The sequence below is a fragment of the Ptychodera flava genome, chromosome 7, assembly GCF_041260155.1.
Source record: "Ptychodera flava strain L36383 chromosome 7, AS_Pfla_20210202, whole genome shotgun sequence".
In the NCBI taxonomy this organism is placed as follows: Eukaryota; Metazoa; Hemichordata; class Enteropneusta; family Ptychoderidae; genus Ptychodera; species Ptychodera flava.
Genome location: NC_091934.1, coordinates 8,997,734 through 9,018,673, shown reverse-complemented (window position 1 = coordinate 9,018,673; position 20,940 = coordinate 8,997,734). Strand labels below are relative to the sequence as shown.

The window sequence follows — 20,940 nt, the reverse complement described above, 5'->3', positions numbered from 1 at the left end:
AATATGACAATGGAAAGTATATGATAAACACTTTGCAAGCCAAATTTCAAAGCAATTCCAGCATAAATCCGATACAAGTTGACACGTTTACATCCACTGATATAAGATTTGGCGATCCATAGCCCGACCCTGATGGATTAAGCGGCTAAATTATATCTCTACAGATGACATCTGTGTGTGTGTATATATATATATATATATATATATATATATATATATATATATATATATATATATATATATATATATATATACACAGACGCTGCTGACTTACCATATAAGCTCACATGTGAGCTAAAAACGACAGACGTATAAAGTGGATAACCAAAATACGGTTACACAGCCAGTTACCAATAACATTAAACTGTGTGAGAGGCGTACTGAAAGGGAGTGTTAATCGTAAAAAAAGCGCACCTGAGCAAATTTGACAAATAGCATTTGATCTTGAGTCAGATCAATTCCAGGTAGTCGTAATTCTTCGCCGTCCATTGTCTCTTCCACCATCTTACGGTAACCCTTGAATTATGAATAAGGAAAAGAATATCTGCATTATCATTTTTGTGGCAGAATAACTTAAACAATGTATTACCAAGAAACACGATTGGAACTATTTTGGGATAATTGGATTTTCATATTTTTCAAATTTCTCAAAAGTGTTAGGTGCCGTATAGCTGAATGTTGAAATATTGCACATTACTCATAAAAACAAATGTGTAATGTAAAAAGAAAAGCAGATGAGATTACATTTGTAGATTAAATCGGCCTTACTTCACCATCCAATTATCCCAAATTAGTTCCAATCGTGTTAAGAGCACCTGCCAGCGCGATGTTTAAAAATAATCAATGTCTCGAGATAAAACAAAATATTTTTAAGGCGTTATGAATTGTTTACGGAAATTCTTCTTCATCTCGTCTGCTTTTTCACTGTAACCATGTCAACAGATTTCGGAAAATTTTTAGTGATACATTTGGAAGAGGGCTGGGTTTCCAGACTTCACTGAATCCTGAGACTGTTTTGCTTGGAAATTCAGTTTCCGAAGATTGTTAATTTCCTACTACTGCAGTGCGTTTCACCTAGGTACCGCAACTCGGCGTATGAGACGGACACATTTCACGTACAAAAGAAACGATTGGCTCGGGTATCACGACACATTTCAAATCTACGAACTCATTGATTAATTACATTAAACCAGCATGGAGCAGCCCCTCTGTCTAGACTAAGAGATACACTTGACCTACTATGTAACTGTTCTTATGATTCCAGCTAAGAGTTGAAGAGCTGCAAGTATTCTCAACAGAAACGTCTGCTCTAGCCATAAAAAACGTGAATGAAATAAACTTCTTTTCTTGCGTTGACAACTGACATTTGAGGTTCACGTCAGATCTCGAAGTCGACATCATGTTCGGATCCTGTGTATTTCATTTCTTTAAAGGTTAAAGTTTCAGCTCTTCAAGTCTTAGCTGAAATTGTGAAAACAGTTACATTGTAGATCAAGTGTATCTCTCAGTCTAGACTGCGGCGGCCCCATGCTGGTTTACTGTAATTAATCAATGAGTCGGTGACTTTGAAATGTGTCTGTGATACCCATGCTTATCGTTTGTGTTGTAGGTGAAATGTGTCCGTCTCATACGCTGAGTTGCGGTACCTGGTGAAACGCACTGTAGTTGCAAAGAGGTATATTTATATTGTGAGATGTTTTAAAAAGGAGCTCAACTTTGCAAACTTTATGAATTATGTCCAGAATGTGCAGAAGACAGAATTCTTCACCACCAGCAGGAAAAAAAAACAAAGTAGGTAAAACGCATAGAGAAATGGGGAAATATTTACAACTAACTAGTCCTCAACTGTGACTTGTTATTTTCACTGATACATTGATCATATTGTAATGTTAATTTTTTGATATTTCTGACAGTAATGAGTAATGCGACTGTTTTTCCTTTTATACAACTTCAATAAAAATCGTATAAATACAAGAAAATTTAACGGACACTGTTCAGAGGTTTATAAAACACATTAAGCAGCATTGTACGGATGTGTGGTAATCCGAGTTTTCTCAGACAGAAGGATCGGGAGAAACCTTTCTTGTTATGGCAATATTTAAGGATTAATCAAAACAATTGCAACTACAGTATTTCGCTACTGAAGTAACACGATCAGATTTGGTTTACCATATGAGAACATTCAGAGATTTGCCGACCATTTAATTACCTACCCTGTATGCCTCCTTCAAACCGCCATTGTCAGCAACATTTTCTGCTTTAGTCTTGACTCCGTTCAACTGCGAAGAGAAAGGTGACGTTTATGTGATACCGATATAGGTTTGCTTCGTGTGTCTCATTGAAAATGACATCAATAATGTGACTCTTAGATCTATGGATCCACATAAATGAGTAGCCATTTTACCTCTTCATTCGAGGATTCCAAGTCCCGGAGAATAAATCATCTGGTTTAACCGGCCACGGTCTAACACTTGAATGATCTGATTGATTGCAAAAATGTAGACAGAAAATTGCTCATATACATTTTTCTACTCCTGCAGTCTATTTGGCAAGTCTGTTATTCGGTTCATCGTCATGGCCTGCATACAATGGCCATGTTTGTTATCACATGCATAAGATGTCTCTCCAAATTTTCAAGGCATAACGCTTTATAAAACTGTTCTAAAACGTACCAAGTTTTCTTAAATGTTCTCATTTAGGAAGGAAATATCCCTCTCCCCGACAAACATGCCGGCTGCTATCCTTAAATTTCCCTCTTCTGCCTACACACAGTCTTTCAGAACCCTCCAATTAAGAGTGAGGGGAAGTTACTTCGTTCCCATTTTTAATCAGTGATACTTGTCTTGCAAGAAAGTGCGACTACTGTGTTTTGTCTTGTGATAAAATTTCAATATGCAGCCCAAAACCGCTTCTGTAGAAAGATATAATTTCTATTCGGGAAGGGGAACATCAAAATTATTTTGACTTGAAAAGGGGTACTTGAATTCCTTAAGGTACTGAAGTTTGGCTTTCTAAAAATCGGATAATTTTTTGGAACTCCTTCCATAGAGTTACTGAGCGCAGCCCCATTATCTTGCAGATTGCCAATAGGCTGACATCGGCACCGAGGAAGGCGGCAAATAATTAAAGGATTTAGAGCTTTTGTTTTATTTGTTTCACTAAAGTACTTGCGTTACATTTTCATGGCGAAATGATATGAACGCTTGTCAATGACGATGAGTCAAACCTACCGTCATGTTACATTCCTCCATGTAGTACTTATCGTATTGGTCAACAATGCACTGCTCTCGTTCGGTGTAGGCTTCTATAGATTCGTTAGTCCACCACTGCCGGAGGATACCGTCTTTATCATACTGTCGCCATCTTTCGTCGAAACCGTGAGTGATCTCGTGACCAATCACGTGACCGATGCCACCGAAATTCAAATACCTGAAAAAATTGAATTAATAAGGACAAAGTACCGTTTATAAACTTTGCAGGACCTGTGACGTATAAAGCCTGCCGCACACGAGAGAAATTAGCTGAGCAAGTTTCATTTCGAGCTAGTTTACTCTCGTGTTTTTCGTGAGTTTTTGTCCTCGCTAGCAGTTTTGCAAAATATCCAACGCGTTTGATATTGTTTGCCTGGCGAGGTAAATTTCTCGCCGCGTGTACGGGAGAAAGTGATTTTCCTCAAATCTTTTTCACTAAAGCGCGCGTGTGGAGATCACATGGCAGTGCAAAATGACCGCCCATAGTCTGGCCCGTAGCATTGAAAACGCAGTCGCTTGTGGTACAATACACGGCGAAGGATGATTTTCGCATCGGAAAGATAGGCAAAGCTATCTTTTTGGTCATATATTTTGACCACAGGCGTGATGTTGGACTGGGTAGTTTATAGTGTAGAGTTTAGGCCTATGCTACGTTCCTACATTCTGATTCGTAGACTCTACGTATGAGAACGTCGAAACGTAGCATAAATTCACAGCATTAGGAAGTGTTCAGAATTTACTGCCAGGGGGGCTGGAGGATTTTCTATTTTCCTGGTGATTGTTTTCTGTGGTCCCCCTGGTAAATTATGAAGAAAATCTATGCCCCCCTCATATGTCCTGGGTTTTTTTCCATCCCCCCCTTCAATATATACATGCATACTTAGGCAGTAAGCCAAACAATCTGACAAGTTTATCACACTTTGCATGAACAATACAGTGGTCATTTCATCAATGATATAACAAAACTTTTCAGAGTTACAATTAAGTGGCCATAAAAAGCATGTTTTGCAGGGACTGCAAGTGGCACACTTTTGGGAAGGCTAGTAATGAAGAAATCAGGTTGTAAATTTCTTAAGAAACGTTAATTATTAAACATGTATATGCCCACTATAAATGATCGCCCATTTCTTGATTATTTTGACTATTACTTTGTCAAAGATGTTGTTATTCAGTGGTCTATATCAAACACTTTGGTTGCAAATTTTGCCAAATTGTTTTTAATATTATATACCTGTAGCAAGAATTAATATACTAATAATACACAGAGTAGGGTGTGTTCACTATCTAGACAAGTTGTCTCATTTATTTATAAGTAATCTCCCGTAGGTGAAAATGAATTGAACAACTTGCAATGGCAGATGTTTGACTGTGGCGGGTACAGACTTTTAAGGTGGGGACTACCCAATACCAAGAACGCAGTCATTTTCTAGAAATCACACATTTTGTAGCTTGTAAAATGGGTGTTCCGACCATAGGGAATTGCACCAAAGTCCGTCATCAGGGGTAGGGTGTCTTGGTCTCAGGACAAAGTTCTTCTTGCTATGGTTTATTTTATTTTAATACCTTTGACTATGATATATATTGCCAACAAAGATTTATATCACCAACCTTTCTTTGCAGCTTTGGTGTCTTTGTCTTATGTTAGTACTGGTTTTGTAACGATTTCTTTTTTCGTATTTGTCCTTTGACAATCTTAAGTAAAGTTTTATCACTGTGTTGCGTCTAAATCATCTGACGAGTTTGATTGCCTAATTCGCCAAAGCAAGCAAGGGTAGTAAATTAGTATATTATCTGAAGAGTTTTAGTGCCTAATTCGCCAAAGCAAGCAAGGGTAAATTACTAATCTGTGGACGCTGTCACTAGATTATCACCGGATTAAATTTGACAAAGTCAACAACGAAAGCGCCAGCAAGGTATAGACCTTGCTGGCTCGTTCGTTGTTGACTTTGTCAAACTTAATCCACCTTATCCATAACATGAATTCACATAATGTATATGTTATATTTCTGCTTGTTCCATTCACAATTCAATGTTCATAAATGCAGATAACGATTGATACGTCAAAGTTCACATTTTGACGGCAGTACATTTTTTGCAAAGTTGACAGAACATGCATATTTCAAATTTTTTTACAAACTTTAAAATAGTCATGATGCGCATATTTTCAGATGACAGAAACAAAACACGTTACATTGTAATTTGTTTTTTGGCTTTTTCTGCCAGCCGTCACTGAGAATCATTGATCATACAAATAAGAACAAATGGGATTCTACAATGTGTGAGCCTACCCACAATTCTCCTTGAATCATACACTATAACTGGGATCACTTCTTGAACTACTGCAATTTTTTTGTGTACACAGGACGCTATGGTCAATATCGCAACAATCTGGCACCTTAGTATTGGTGCACACGATCTTCTTGATGCACATACAGAATATTGGAAAATCAACCCTTTTTCCACGGAGGAGCTAGCACATTGTGAACTTTTCACCGGATGTTTTTGGCAGCCATGTGTAATTTTATAGATCAAGACTTCTTGGCAAATACTTAATTGATGTGTTTTTTCCTTAGCCCCCTAAAAGGTTGTGGTATTTTTGTCTGACCCCTCTAATTAACTGGGAAAATGGGTGCCACCCATGAAAATCCTCCAGGCACCCCCTGGAAGTAAATTCTGAACGATCCCTTAACTCTACACTATTACAACTACCCAGTTCACGTCACGTCTGTGATTTTGACGGCATTGGCCGTGTATCGAACCGCGAGGTCAGAGTGACTGCGTTTTCAAAGCTACGGGCCAGGCTACAGGCGGTCATTTCGCACCGTCATGTGATCTCCACACACGCGTTTTAGTGAAAAAGACGTGAGAAAAATCGCTTTCTCCGGTGCACACGGTGAGGAATTTGCTTTGAGAGGTAAAATATATCAAAAACGTTGGATTTTTACTCAACTGCTCGCGGACAAACACACGAAAAATCGACCGCTCACGAGAGTAAAGTAGCTGAGCCAACAGCCTCGAATGAAATTTTGCTCAGCTAATTTCTCTCGTGCACGGCAAGCTGAACCTTTTCTTCAAGATCAGGTTTGAATTTTCGTCAGGTTCGAAGCCATCTAAGGCAGTATTTGGAATAGTATACTACAACACATTAAACGCATCTGTAGCCACTGTGACACTCGTGAACCAGAATCTTAAAACTTACATGTTTTTGAAATTTGTGAGAGAAAGGGACTCACATACTTGTGATATTTGGACCATCAGAGTATTTATCATTTGAAGTTCTAGCCTCCTCGTTCAGTGTCTAAAATTACCACGAAAACAGTGTTGTGAGCTCGGACCACTATGACATTAAATGATAGAAGTTCAGTTTTGCACAAAATTTAGACTTGGTTCAAGTCTGTGATTTTTGTACGTGTGAGTGGGGTGAAGGCGATGATTTGAGTAATTGGGATGAACGCGATGAGTGGGTTGTACGCGATACATTGGAGTTTCACCCGAAATCACATGAATCGGGTAGAAGCTAACTCACTGCTGCGCAGACTCAAAAGTAACTTGTTCGATCGCTAGGAAAACCTGACCCGGGCTGCCAAATTTTCAAATAGGTTTGTATGAAATAGAAGAGACACTAGAGAAACTGTTGCAAAGAGAGTTATTTTTAAAGTCACTGACTTGAACGAAGTACACCCGAATTGGACCAGGGCATAATGCGTACATAAACAATTCTGATTGTAAGCCCGATCAAATAATATCTAAAGGCCCTTTATGTGCTATCCAATTTGTCCAACGCTAGTTGACATTGATCGATAGTATGAGAAGAGTAATACTTACTCTGGCGAATCTTTGTGATAAAATAATGGTTGAAGAATGCCGGCAGGAAAAACTGTAAAATAAATGGTGGACAGAACCGTTCACTAATGAGAGGAAAATGTCTTGCAGTCGCTTATCTGAAAGGCAATCGTTTACTCTTGCGTGCAAACGTAGCGGGACACGAAAATGCAAGTTATACAAAGCATGAAGAGGCTCGGAATTATCAGTTTCCAATAGTTTTGAACTCAAGAAAGGACATGAACTTACGGATACTGTTGCCGTGGGGTTCATAGATAGCGTTGATCGTGACAACGGCAAGGCCGTCGAACCACCTTTTGAAAAAAAAAGCAAAACGAGTCAACCAAGGATCACACCAAACAATATATCATAATGGAATAACTCCATGCATCCATTGCTGCTTCTCTTGTCTTGAATATTTGAAATGACAAGATTTTATGACGAAATAGGAAAGTTCGTCTACACGCCATTTTAAACGAGAAAATACACTTTACAATTCGTATATCTTACATGACCGCCGGAATTCGAATGTAATTTTGTGTTAGGCATTTTCTGATTAATGACACATAGAATACATAGGCCGCAGGGTATTTCTTCGGGGGACAGCATTTCCACATGCTAAACAAAATCACCTTGACAGCACTAAATAATTTCAATCCGGCTGTATATATTTGGCACCATTTCAAAAAATTACAAACTGCCTAAAGTGGAAGCGGCGATTTAGAGGAACAATTTAATTATTCTTTCTGGCCTAAAGGTAGAATGCGCCTCGGAGACAGATATTCGGACTTTCAAGCTTTTACAATTCTTTACTGATCTACCACTTGTGGAGGCAGATTTTAAACCTCTTTATTGAGGAAAAATTTTACCGTCTTAGTGTTACGAAAATCAAAAGCTGCATTTTTTTCATAAAGTTCACGCAGGACACTGCATAAAACCCCTATAATACTTACTGTATTAACATGGATTATTGCGTGTATTTTAGCTGAAGAGTGCATATACAGATGAATACAGTCAAGAATTCATTTTTTGTATTCAGCAAGCCTGTATTCATGTGGTTCGTGTGAATTCACGTGTATTATACTACAATACAGGCAACTCATTAATGTGAATTTATCTGAATTATTGGGTTTTCATGCAGTGGGAATGGCAGCCATGTGAATCTTAAATATTGATAAGTCTTAGGTAATTTGTATTTCTAGTACCAAAATTTGCATGTTGACCCCTGATATTGATTTTTGATTTTCAAAGAGAAGATTCCTTGACGGAATCTAGAGCAAAGTGGATTTCGAGGCGCACAGTACCTTAAATAGAGATATAATTATGAACGATTGTGATGAAAACGAAATTCCACAACACAACTTGAACAAAATACAGTCAGTGGTATTGCTTTTGTCTTTTCTTTTGGCAACTTCTGTTGTACTATAGATTGCTATTAAATCCTTAAAACTAAACAGCACCGACCGAATGGCAGGTATGTGCGTTATGGTCGTTTGATATTTTATGCCTTGGTGCTTAGGCTGCTTTAACAAATAACGATGAGAGGGGCTAGAAGAATCGCGATTGAAATCTTATTTTTTTCAGATCCCCCCCCCCCTCAATACCCTCAAAAATTTTCAAGACCTCCCTGTCTATAAGATTAAAATTTTTCAAGTCCCAAAACTTGAATTATCATATAAACACATATTTATTAGGGATCCACGCAAAGAAAAAATAAACATGTATTAACAGTCCGGGTTATGTCCATAGAGAGGATAGTTGGGAAGAGCCAATGGCGTACCGTATATGTAATGAGGTTAAGGCAAGAACCAATCACGTACTGTATATGTAATGACGGTTAAAGGTTAAGTGGGTTCACTTTGAAATGTTATGCTGAGATCGCGATCTGACCTGACAGATCCACCGTGACCGATCGAGTGAGAATGTTGGCTACCCGGAAGTGTCAAGTCGATTTGCGACGTTCTACCGTGTTAAAAATTGTAAGGATTTCTTCAGGAATAGTTTTCTGAGTTTCTTTACCCTAGACCATGTTCGACAAAGAGTTATTGGACGTTTTTCGTACTCTTTACCAGCTTCTGGTTAACTTCTCGGCGATTGATTCTGCGCGCGTTTTTCTGAGCGAAGGGTCAATCGTACCGGGAAATGCATGGTGATCGAAAAAAAACGTGCTCCATCGTGCTCCGATCATTGACAAGAACAGTTGACCCATCGTTGCAAAGCTTGAAACATTCTCCATGCTACAGATGGAAAGGTTAAATTAAATTTGACCAAAAATAGGCGATATTTGGCGACAAATAACTTGCTGTAAATTTACAAGGGTCAAATCCTGGTTTCTAAGAGCGGTACCTGGCCAGGAAAACCATCCAAAGAAGTAATTTTTGATGTAATAACCACCAGTGTCAGTCGCAATCTCGACCGTACTGAACATTGTGCGTAACATCTACATCTAAAAACTACCGAGTGCTAAAAATAAAGGGTGAAATCTGGCCGAAAGTTCCGAACTCATTGCAATCTGCGAGCCAAGGTTGCATGGTTAATTATTCATGACGTTGGCGGCGGCAGGTTCGCTGATTGGTCAATCGTAATATCCTCTCTATGGACATAACCCGGACTGATAAAACATTTCTACTCGCAGTGTTCGAAACTGCCTGTTATTAGCAGTTTATAGAGCCATATTCCTACAAAGCAAGTTCTTAAATTGATGCATTTTAAAACGTATCAGTGAACTTTTTGATTTATCAGTCCAAGCCGAGCTGAGTTAATCCAACTCTGGCGAGGTCAATGGCACCTGCTGAAGAGGATACAAAATGACTATCATGAGAGAGTATGCAAATTGTGAATTTCTTGCTACTTTTTTCCAAATTGCGAAAACTGAGGATAGTGACCTACCAAAAACTATTTTTTCAAAAGTACAAGACACGATTTCGATGCTACTAATAAAAATTGTAACAAAATTGATAATACTAGAAGGTTAATATCTTATAGGGCTCAGCCCTTGGTGTCGCGCCAGGGGTTATATTAGAAGTTTTGCTTGCATTGCGATTGATTCACGATTATCAATAGTAAAAGATAAAATAGAATTAATTGTTACTTGCTACATACGTTTGTACGACCTCCAAGTTTACTCTCTGATGAAAACAGTTCATACGGGTACATGTGCACGATGTCAGATCCTGCAGGTATATTTATGTGTAGAAATGTTGAACATAAATTGGCAATTTTTGCCATGATAACAACCTATTGTGTTTAACAAGGGACGTATTGTGCCATCATTTCGTTACAATAGTAACTGCACTGCCTAAATTCCAATAGCAAGCTGGAAACTAGCGTTCCATCTAAAAACTTGCAACTTTATATTGCATCAAGTTATTTACACAGAGGGCGCTTTCTGAAATTTAATCCCAGCATTCGTTGCGTATGTCCTCGTTCATATGCATGACAGTGTTCTCCTTTTTCTAGTTTTTTAGCGCGACAGTAACGATATTTTGTATCAGTGTCAGGGTGGATACTAATATCTACTGACTGATAAAAGAGATATATTTATTGATGGAATGTTATGAAATCATACTTTGCATGTTTCGTATCTGTCTATTTACGAGCACTCAAAAAATATGGCGGCGCTCATGAATTTAGTTGGGAACACTTCCGGTAACTCACATAGTAAATTATGAACCTGTGCATGCGTAGTCAGTAAGCTGCTGGTGCGGCTAAAATATTCCAACAAATAAACGTTTTAATCTCTTAAATTTTGGTTGTAATAATGGCAAAATTGATAAAATTAAAATAATTCCACTCAGTCTTTTCATTTAGAGTCTTTACTCTTAAAACTTTTACTTTTGTGTTACTTTACGATGAGAATGTGAAACTTTAGAAAACTAAGCATGGTGACTCCACCTCATTGATTATTGTCATATGCCAGAATTCAAATATCCCTGATAATTTTCCGATAACTACTGGTCTTCCATGTGTTGCTTACTGGCCTGAGCTTGAGTACAAGTATGTTTCACTGTCATGAGTGTCAAGTGACGCAAACTCTTCTTCAGCTACTTCATAGTCAGAGCTATCTCTGCCACTGCTGATAAGCAGTGAGAGTAACACTGGCTGCATTTTGTAACAGCGGAGTAGCTGTATTAACTTTGATAATTTTGACAATATTTTTGTTCAGTTCATACAACTGCGTTCTTGTTCTTCACCGTACAGCATGTTGAACTGTCCAGTATTCAGCTTGCCAACACAGCCAGTGTATGTGTACCTTACATTTGTATCATTGACAAATGACTTTTAATCTGGATTCTATACTAAGGCTTTTGCCGATGAACTGACCATCGTAAGTTTCACCATGCTGTAGGGAGATACCAAGAAACTGTATTTGATATATCGCATAAAAATATTGAAGAACTTATCAAAAGTTGCAGCTTCTGCCCCGATACTAGGCCTACTTGTTTGTTTGTTTTTTACAAACATTCATACATTTCTGTAGATAAAGTTTAGATGAAAGCAATGAAATTCGACAAAATGGTTCAAGATCTTGTTTAACTATTACTAACATTAGCACAATTGGATGACATTAAAATGCTATTCAATTTTCATTGAATTGCCAACCAAACCTTAGAATCGAAAAAAGTTAAAGGGAACCAAAAAAAATTTCAGCTCCCCCGATAGACACAGTAAAACTTTCAAGTCCCCCGGACCCCTTCTACTTCTACCAAAATTTTCGAATCCCCATGAATTCTTCTAGCCCCTCGCCATTTTTCGTCAACGAGGCTTAAATACAGAAAAATGGAATCCTATTTGAAGGAATTATTGCAACAATAAGTCTTAGTTAAGTCAGAAATCACTGACAATTGTTCCAATTTAAAACAAACTATAACATGATCAAGTTTTCGGAATGGATAGCTACTTTAAATTGTGCTGTTGACAGTATGGCCGAATAGTCATTTCGACCTTCACGCTTCTTTGATAATAGCGACAATGCCAATCTGCCCCATTGATGAGAACTGTAATAATTTGATATATGAAATCTGAAACTAATCCGTCAAGTTTTAAGGGAAACCGTCGTCGGTTACAAACAATGTATTTCGTGCTCAATACCTAGATGCACCTCATCATCATAAACTGCAACATTTAAATTAGAGGATGTAGATTATGACAGACATGTTTTAACTTTTATTAATCACCATCGTACCTTGGATACAGTATTTGCATTGGTCGTATGGGTCCCATACTACCTTTGAGTGCAGTTCCGACGACTGTATCCCTTTAAGAGTATTTCGTTGAATGAGAAATTTGTTTAGTAAGTTTGAGAGAATATTGGTTGAATGAGAGATTTGACCAAACATTTCACATATGCAAACCTGCAGACATTTTTCTGAATAATACATACATACATGCTTGCATGTATGTATATATGCATGCATGCATACATACAGACAGACAGACAGACGGACAGACAGACAGACAGACAGACGGACATACTCACAGACAGACATACATACATGCAAAACAGGCAGACAGATATATGGACTGACGGACAGGCAAACAGAGAGACAGAGGGGAGCAAAACGTAGTACTTACCTGGAATTATCAACAGTTTTTCTGAGATATTCAAACCTTCTTTGAGTATCCTCTTTTCGATACTGCAGATAATTTTCAAAATAATTTCCAGAATCAAAGTCATACTGTAAGAAACGACAAATATTTGCATAACATTGGTTCAAAAGTTGACGCTACGATCAGGTAAACTACAATATATATATATATATATATATATATATATATATATATATATATATATATATATATATATATAATATATATACATAGATATATGTATGTATGTATGTATGTATGTATGTATGTATGTATGTATGTATGTATGTATGTATGTATGTGTTTATCATATACCCATGCCCATATCGCTTCATCCTAGTGACGTTTACAGTAAAATATCAGCTGTGATATTTCACCGTAAACGTCGAGATATGCACGATAAACGTCATCGGTTTTGGAGTGTTCCCGAACTACATTTGCATATGTATATGATAGATCAGTTAATTAAGCAATAAAGCATACCCAGCGATGGTATTCCACTCGATTTTGACCAGTTCACTTCATATATGCACTCGCTATCACTCATGCATATATGAAGTTAACTGGTCAAAATCGAGTGGTATACCTTCGCTTGGTGTGATTTATTGCTATTATATTATATTATAACAGTATATTGAAATTCTCGCATAGAACGTAAAAAAATGAATTTTGGCTGTTTCCGAGAGCTTTTCTTTTCGCGTCTCGACCAATCAGATCGCTGCATTTGCGCCATCCATATACTGGTATTATATAATACAAAATATCGCCTGTTCCTTGTGTCGTATCAGCATTCATGTCATTTGTGTTGCGTCAGACACTCGACTTCATCTCGTGTCTGACGCAGCATAAATGACACTCATGCTGATACGACAGGAACAGGGGATATTGGGTAATAACCTCTAAGTATTGTAAGTAGCCTATATGCATATTGTTTTATTCTGAGTGTGGATGTGGCCATCATTGGCAGGTAAGGCCGAAAAATCATGCGGATTTTTTCAAAGTCGTTGCAATATTATAAAGACCGTTCATTTTGCAAAGCAACCACGACATTACTTTGTAAATTTTAACTCACATTTTTATAGTAATCCGTCAATTCATCATCGTCCTTAATCCACTCTGGATAACCAATGTGACGATTCATAACTTCCGCCTGGAGGTCAAACGGAGATTGATACATACATATCACGACAATTTCTCTTTCACTCAAATGTGTATTACGCACTTATAACCATTGTCACAAACATCACTCATTTTGTCATAATATAAAACTCAACAATAAAACTTCTTATGTAGCGCACGTTTTGTATACATATGACAAGAAATGCCACTTAAGTTATTTTCATCAGATTTCACTCATGACAATCCACTGTAAATTTGAACATGTCTCTGCTTCATACTTTCTGATTTCTATCACGGTAACCTGTCCGTTTACCCTACCTTCTCCTTGGTGACTACTTTGGTTGGTGCGTCCATCCATTCTGATTCGTCGACAAGTTCAAAAAACGCTTCTTGGATGAAGTCGATCATTTTATTCGTCTTCAAATATAAAATTAAAATATCTGTCATTAGTTGCTGACATAATTGAAACATCGGTTCCTAAATATTAACCATTTGCCAATAAAATATCTAAAATTCCAATCTTTTCTGTCTTTCGCAAATTTACTTTCGCCGATAGCATTTAATTGATTGACTTTGACTCAGAGCAGCGTGAAAAAATAAAGAGTTGAGTATGTTCAATATAATTATTTATTAAAATCAAGGAGGAATTATCCATAATTCTGAAGGTCAGGCACTAATTTCTTTTAAAATTGCCACCACTTTGTTGTTTAATGTATTTAGTACAAATAATCAAATGTCGTAAGGTAGGTATCTTGCAAAGCAGACAAAAGCCGTCTTGCTGCGATAACAAGACGAATTAAGAAACTAATTGCAACTGTACTGTTCAGACATGTACTTGAATATGGAGGAAGTTACAATGTGCAAACAGGACACATACAATATAAGGTACATAAAAGACATTATGCTATCAAATTATGACGATAAGCTTTTATAACATCTTTTCAAGTGCACAATCTAGAATCTTACTCTGTTTTTAATATGAGATCAACATCAGTAGTAAAGTCTAGCTCTTTGGGTCACCACGATGGTGCTAAGAGTGTCTGAACGGATTTCGCAAATTTCACCAGTTCTTTTGTTCGTCGGTCCGTGGGTACATGAAATGCCATAACAAACCTCATCATGCCAGACTGTCATCCACAAACCAACATTTCCAACATGCATGAATGTACAGACTCTGATCACGAGGTAAATGCTCTACCATAACGTTCTTTTTCAGATCGTGCTTAAAATACTCTGACAGTGTGTCTGACTCAAACTTGTCAATGGGCAAAGGAGACAACTTACACGTATTTTGCTTTCCTCGTCATAGTGAACGTCGACAAATATGCGTCCAACGGCAAAATCCATGACGCTCGTCAAGTCATGCACACATCTTTGCCATCTGGTGTTTTGAGAGGTCGTTCCGTACACAACTTCGTCGTATTTCTGTTTAATGTCTCTGAAATTAGAACTCAACTTACTAATCTTGCCCATTGTGATGATCCAAACGATGTAATTGGCTATCGTCCTGTGAAAGGCAAGGTACATCATCGTTTTATAGAAACATTGAATATGACGAAAACTTCAATTTTATGTACTGCTGTGTGCACTTCATCAAATAATTGTCTCTGACACCACAGACAAATAGAGAAACAGACTAGCAACGCGGCATGCCTTTTGTTCCATGGTCGTCTCGGTAGACTATTGCCTTTTTATATTAAAATGAGGTGTTAAACTTTTTGGAGACTTTGTTTGTGGTTGATAATTGCACGAGATTATGCGAAAAATACGACGAGATGGCATCGTGCAGCCAGTCGCGTAGCAACCACAGTTACTTTGTGAGCTCTAAGGGCAGAAAATACTGCTTCATGCCAATCAAAACATAGCACGCCAGCAGTTTCATAAACATGTCCTTCCGTGACGAACGTGTAAAAGACGATACTACTGACCGTAAACCATTGAGCAAAACCAGACAGTATCGATAAAAGACTTTCAAATTCGGTTCAAACACACTCATTATATATTCATAAAAATATGAGAGGAATTTTTAAAATCGTAAAACTCACTTTCCTAAAGCTCAAAACACTCCCGCTTTCGCCAGCACACCAATTCCGCTCAGCACCACACGGCAACAACAACACAAACTTTGCTGAACATACTTTCGCTTAACAATTGGCGAAAATCCGAAAATTACCGAAGGATGCATGGTCGGCACTCTTCGGGAAGGAGAGGCGAGAGCTACCTGAGGCGAGGCGAACGTGGATGGTTACGTAACCGCTTCACGCCTTGACAATACCCGTTGCTAGTCTGTTTCTCTATTTGTCTGTGCTGACATAAACAGCTGCATAGCTGCATAAAAATAAGCAATTTAGTCATTGTGTAAAAATTCCTTCGATCAACACGATTGGAACTAATTTGTTACAATTAGATCTTCATATTTTCCAAATTTCTCAAAAGTGTTAGGTGCCCTATAAGTGAATGTTGCAATATTACAAATTACTCATGAAAACAAATGTATAACTTGAAAAGAAAAGCAGATGAGCTTACATTTTCAGCTGAAACCGACATTACTTCACCATCCAATTATCCAAAATTAGTTCAAATCATGTTTATTGTTCGTGAGTCGTCGAATAAACACGCAGTAGTATGAATATATTCAAGCATGCGAACCTTCTAAAAACACAATGACCTCTTTCCAAGATTTCATTGTTACAAACAGTTGTTTTCCCAGTGATTTGCAGGAATGTCTAGTTAATTAATGACACCGGCTTGATATAGGCTATATGTCGGCGTGATATAGTATAACCTAGACTTTTTTCTTTCACATTTAATAAAAAATCAGCTTCCTAGAGGTCAAATATTACAAGGTCATACGTCACCTTTATTATTAAGAGATCAGGTAAAAAGCAAATCGGGTAAAAGCGCAATTTTAACAATGACAGGTGATGTAAACTATGTGCGCTACAACATGACCCAGTTACGGAAAGCCGGAGTTAAATTGGCGGAGAAACGTTCTAAAACGCGTGCGCATCCGAATTCGTCGTACTATTGTAAAATAATAAAACTAAACAGTGCATTCCCATTTAAATTTGATTGAACTATCGAGTGACATGGACTGTGGAACAGAAACAAAACCATAGATCCATTGGGTCCATGATAAAACTAAAACGATGTAAGATTGCTATGGTGATAAAACAGGTAGAGAGTAAGACTGTATTCAAAAATTTCTATTGAGGGGGGAATGACAGGGGACTTGAAAATATCAAGGGTACATAGGGGCACTTTAAAGGGTATGGGACTTACAGAAGGACTCCGAACAAAACTGTCACTGATTGATATGAAGTATGTGCTTGGTCGTCAATTGAAGCTAACGTTTGCCTAATTTTGGGTGATTTTGTTTTGTGTATCCATTGCAGTTTCTTGTTCTACTCCCTGAAGCGTGATGAAAAGTCCAACACAGCCATATGTGTATACAGTCAGCATTGCTATTGTTTAAATTGAATTCAAGTCCGGACTAGATTTCATTCAAAAATTGTTCACGATCTTTACACAAGTTACAGATTGAGCAAGTTTTGTCAGGGAAAATACGTAATAGTTTACATGTAGACTGCCCTGAGAAGTGAAATAATAATTTGGTTGAAACTCCAATATCATATTTGTTGTCCGCATCTTAACTTTCAAAAACTCTATTTGAATCAAATACATTTGTATCAATTAGGAAAGCACGGATTTAGTTAGTTAGTATTGTAATACAATTATTTATAGACTAATGTATAGTAAATCAACATTTTCGTCAAGTTTTAAAATCAAATTTCTTGTACACAAATGCACGTGTAACCACCCTATACTAATCAAGTACAAATATGCCAATTATCCAGGATCTATATATGTGTAAATATTGCAAGTTTTATATCACGAAAAATTCTTCACCGTTTTGTCATAGACTTCACTGTTTAGTTAATCGACATTTTCAGTGAAATTCTAACATTAAATTTCTTGTACACATTGGCACTTGTAAATACCCTATGCAAAGTGTATTTATATCAACGTCTGTAAATGCACAGATATGTATGCATGCATGCATGCATCCGTGGGCTAGAGGGGGTCTACGTGCACCCCCCCCCCCACAGGATAGCAAACCTGTATTTTTCAGAACCCTTGGGATCCCTAGAATACGAAATGGAATTTTAACAGGAAAAATATAGGGACGCAATAGCTGTTATGGTCATATTTTGAAGGGTACCGCAAAATCACGATTTTCCAAGCCAAATGCATTTTCGTCAAATCTGTCTTCTTGTAAGTCATGTGCTGAGCTCATTTTTTAACATAACCTCACTTGTTTGGTATCATTAGAAAGGGAATTTATTCTTCTTTAAGATGACATATTGCACTATGCAATATCTGCTACAGTTTTTGTCAAATATAGCCAAAACTTACCCCTTACCCCAAAATTTAACATTGCAAATTACAGTAAAACTCAAATTCTACCAATTTTTTAGCTAGGCAAAATAAAATATGCATTGCTTTGTCTGAAATCTGTTTTATTTGATACAGGGACATGTCAGAAATATGAAATAGACTTTTAACAGAAAAAATATTGGGAATCTACAGCTGTAACAGTCATATTTTGAAGGGTACCGCAAAATAACAGTGTTGCAGATTTGCATGCATTTTTGTTAAAACTGTCTTCTTATAAGTTATTTGCTGAGCTTGTTTTTGAATATAACCTGGCTTGTTAGGTATCATTAGAAAGATAATTTACTAATCTTTAGAATGACATATTGTAACATGCAATATCTTGTGTAGTTTTCATGATATATAACCAAAACTTACCCCATACCCCAAAGTTTACATTGAAAATTTCAGTCATAGCTAAAACCAAATTCTACCATTTTTTTAGCTTGACACAAAAAATCTGGCCGTTTTTGCTATGAAATCTGTTTTATTTGGTACAGAGACATATCAGAAATATGAAATAGACTTTTAACAGAAAAAATATTGGGAATCTACAGCTGTAACAGTCATATTTTGAAGGGTACCGCAAAATAACAGTGTTGCAGATTTGCATGCATTTTTGTAAAACTGTTTTCTATAAGTTATTTGCTGAGCTTGTTTTTGAATATAACCTGGTTGTTAGGTATCATAGAAAGATAATTTACTAGTCTTTAAAATGACATGTTGTTACATGCCATATCGTGTGTAGTTTTCATGATATATAACCAAAATTTACCCCATACCCCAAAGTTTACATTGAAAATTTCAGTCATAGCTAAAACCAAATTCTACCATTTTTTTAGCTTGACACAAAAAATCTGGCCGGTTTTGCTATGAAATCTATTTTTTTTGGTAAAGGGACATGTCAGAAATATAAAATAGACTTTTAACAGAAAAAATATTAGGACTCTACAGCTGTAACAGTCATATTTTGAAGGGTACCGCAAAATCACAGTGTTGCAGTTTTGCATGTATTTTTGTTTAATTTGTCGTCTTATAAGTTATCTGCTGAGCTTGTTTTTGAATATAACCTGGTTTGTTAGGTATCAATAGAAAGATAATTTACTAGTCTTTAAAATGACATATTGTAACATGCAATATCTTCTATAGTTTTCATGATATATAACAAAATTTACCCCATACCCCAAAGTTTACATTGAAAATTTCAGTCATAGCTAAAACCAAATTCTACCATTTTTTTAGCTTGACACAAAAAATCTGACCGTTTTTGCTATGAAATCTATTTTATTTGGTACAGGGACATGTCAGAAATATGAAATAGACTTTTAACAGAAAAAATATTAGGACTCTACAGCTGTAACAGTCATATTTTGAAGGGTACTGCAAAATATTAGTGTTGCAGATTTGCATGCATTTTTGTTAAGTCTGTCTTTTTATATGTCATCTGTTGAGTCTATTTTTGAATATAACCTGGTTTTGTAGGTATCATTAGAAAGGGAATTTAATAATCTTTAGAATGACATATTGTAACATGCAATATCTTCTATAGTTTTCATGAAATATAACCAAAACTTACCCCATACACCAAAATTTTCATTGAAAATTGCAGTCATAGCTAAAATCAAATTCTACCATTTTCTTTACCTAGACATATAAAATCAGGCATTTATTTGTATGAAATCTATTTCATTCGGTAATGGGTCATGTCAAAAATATAAAATAGACTTTTAACAGAAAAAAGATTGGAATTCTGTAGTCGTAACAGTCAGATTTTAAAGGGTACAGGAAAATCTCAGTATTCCTGACTTGTGTGCATTTTTGTTGAATCTATCGTCTTTTAAGTCATCTGCTGAGCTTCTTATAGAATATAATATAAGTTGTTAGGTATCATTAGTAAAATTATTTACTAGTCTTTAAAATGACATATTGTAACCTGCAATATCTTGTACAGATTTTTATGAAATATGACCAAAACTTACCCCATACCCCAAAATTTACATCGAAAACTACTGTCATAGCTATGTCAAATTCAAGCAATTTTTTACGCAGACATAAAAAATTAGACAATTTTTTGTATGAAATCTGTTTTATTTTGTACTTTGCCATATCAGAAATATGAAATGAACTTTACACAGAAAAAATATTGGGATTCTATAGCTGTAACAGCTGTATTTTTATGGGTACAGCAAAATCTCAGTATTCCTGATTCGCCTGCGTTTTTGTTAAATCTGTCATCTTATAAGTCGTCTACTAAGCTTGTTATTGATTATAAATGGATTTGTTTAGTATAATTAAAAAGGTAATTTAATATTCTTTACAATGACATATTCTAACAGGCAATATCTTGTATATTTTTCATGGAATATGACCAAACGTACCCCATACCCCAAGGTTTATATTGAAAGTACTGTCATAGATAACGTGATCAAATTCCGTGAATTTTTAGCTAGACATGATAAAAATAGCTCTGTTTCGGTATTAAATCTGTTGTATATGGTACTGGGTCATGTCAGAAATGTGAAATAGACTTTTAACAGAAAAAATATTTGGACTGTATGGTTGTAACAGCCATATTTTGAAGGGAAATGCAAAATCGCAGTACCGCAAACTGGCACCTTTTTTGTTAAATTCTTCTTCTTGTAAGTCATCTGCTGAACTTATTTTGTGACACAACCTGGCTTGTGAGGTATCATTAGTAGGGCAATTTATTCTTCTTTAAGATGAC

The 20,940-nt window shown here is 36.5% G+C and overlaps 1 protein-coding gene across 1 annotated transcript in view; it reads right to left on the bottom strand.

Annotated features, from left to right (window-relative positions):
• The window catches only part of LOC139136108 (membrane metallo-endopeptidase-like 1), a 104,037-nt gene that overhangs the window by 55,890 nt on the left and 27,207 nt on the right, over positions 1-20,940 (bottom strand). Inside the window, exons 11-19 of the mRNA XM_070703884.1 lie at positions 15,066-15,288; positions 14,100-14,198; positions 13,735-13,812; positions 12,648-12,751; positions 7,323-7,387; positions 7,077-7,128; positions 3,231-3,429; positions 2,214-2,279; positions 415-516 (exon numbers count right to left, since the gene is read on the bottom strand). Of these exons, the coding sequence (XP_070559985.1) occupies positions 415-516; positions 2,214-2,279; positions 3,231-3,429; positions 7,077-7,128; positions 7,323-7,387; positions 12,648-12,751; positions 13,735-13,812; positions 14,100-14,198; positions 15,066-15,288 (988 nt within the window). The remainder of the gene's footprint in view (positions 1-414; positions 517-2,213; positions 2,280-3,230; positions 3,430-7,076; positions 7,129-7,322; positions 7,388-12,647; positions 12,752-13,734; positions 13,813-14,099; positions 14,199-15,065; positions 15,289-20,940) is intronic.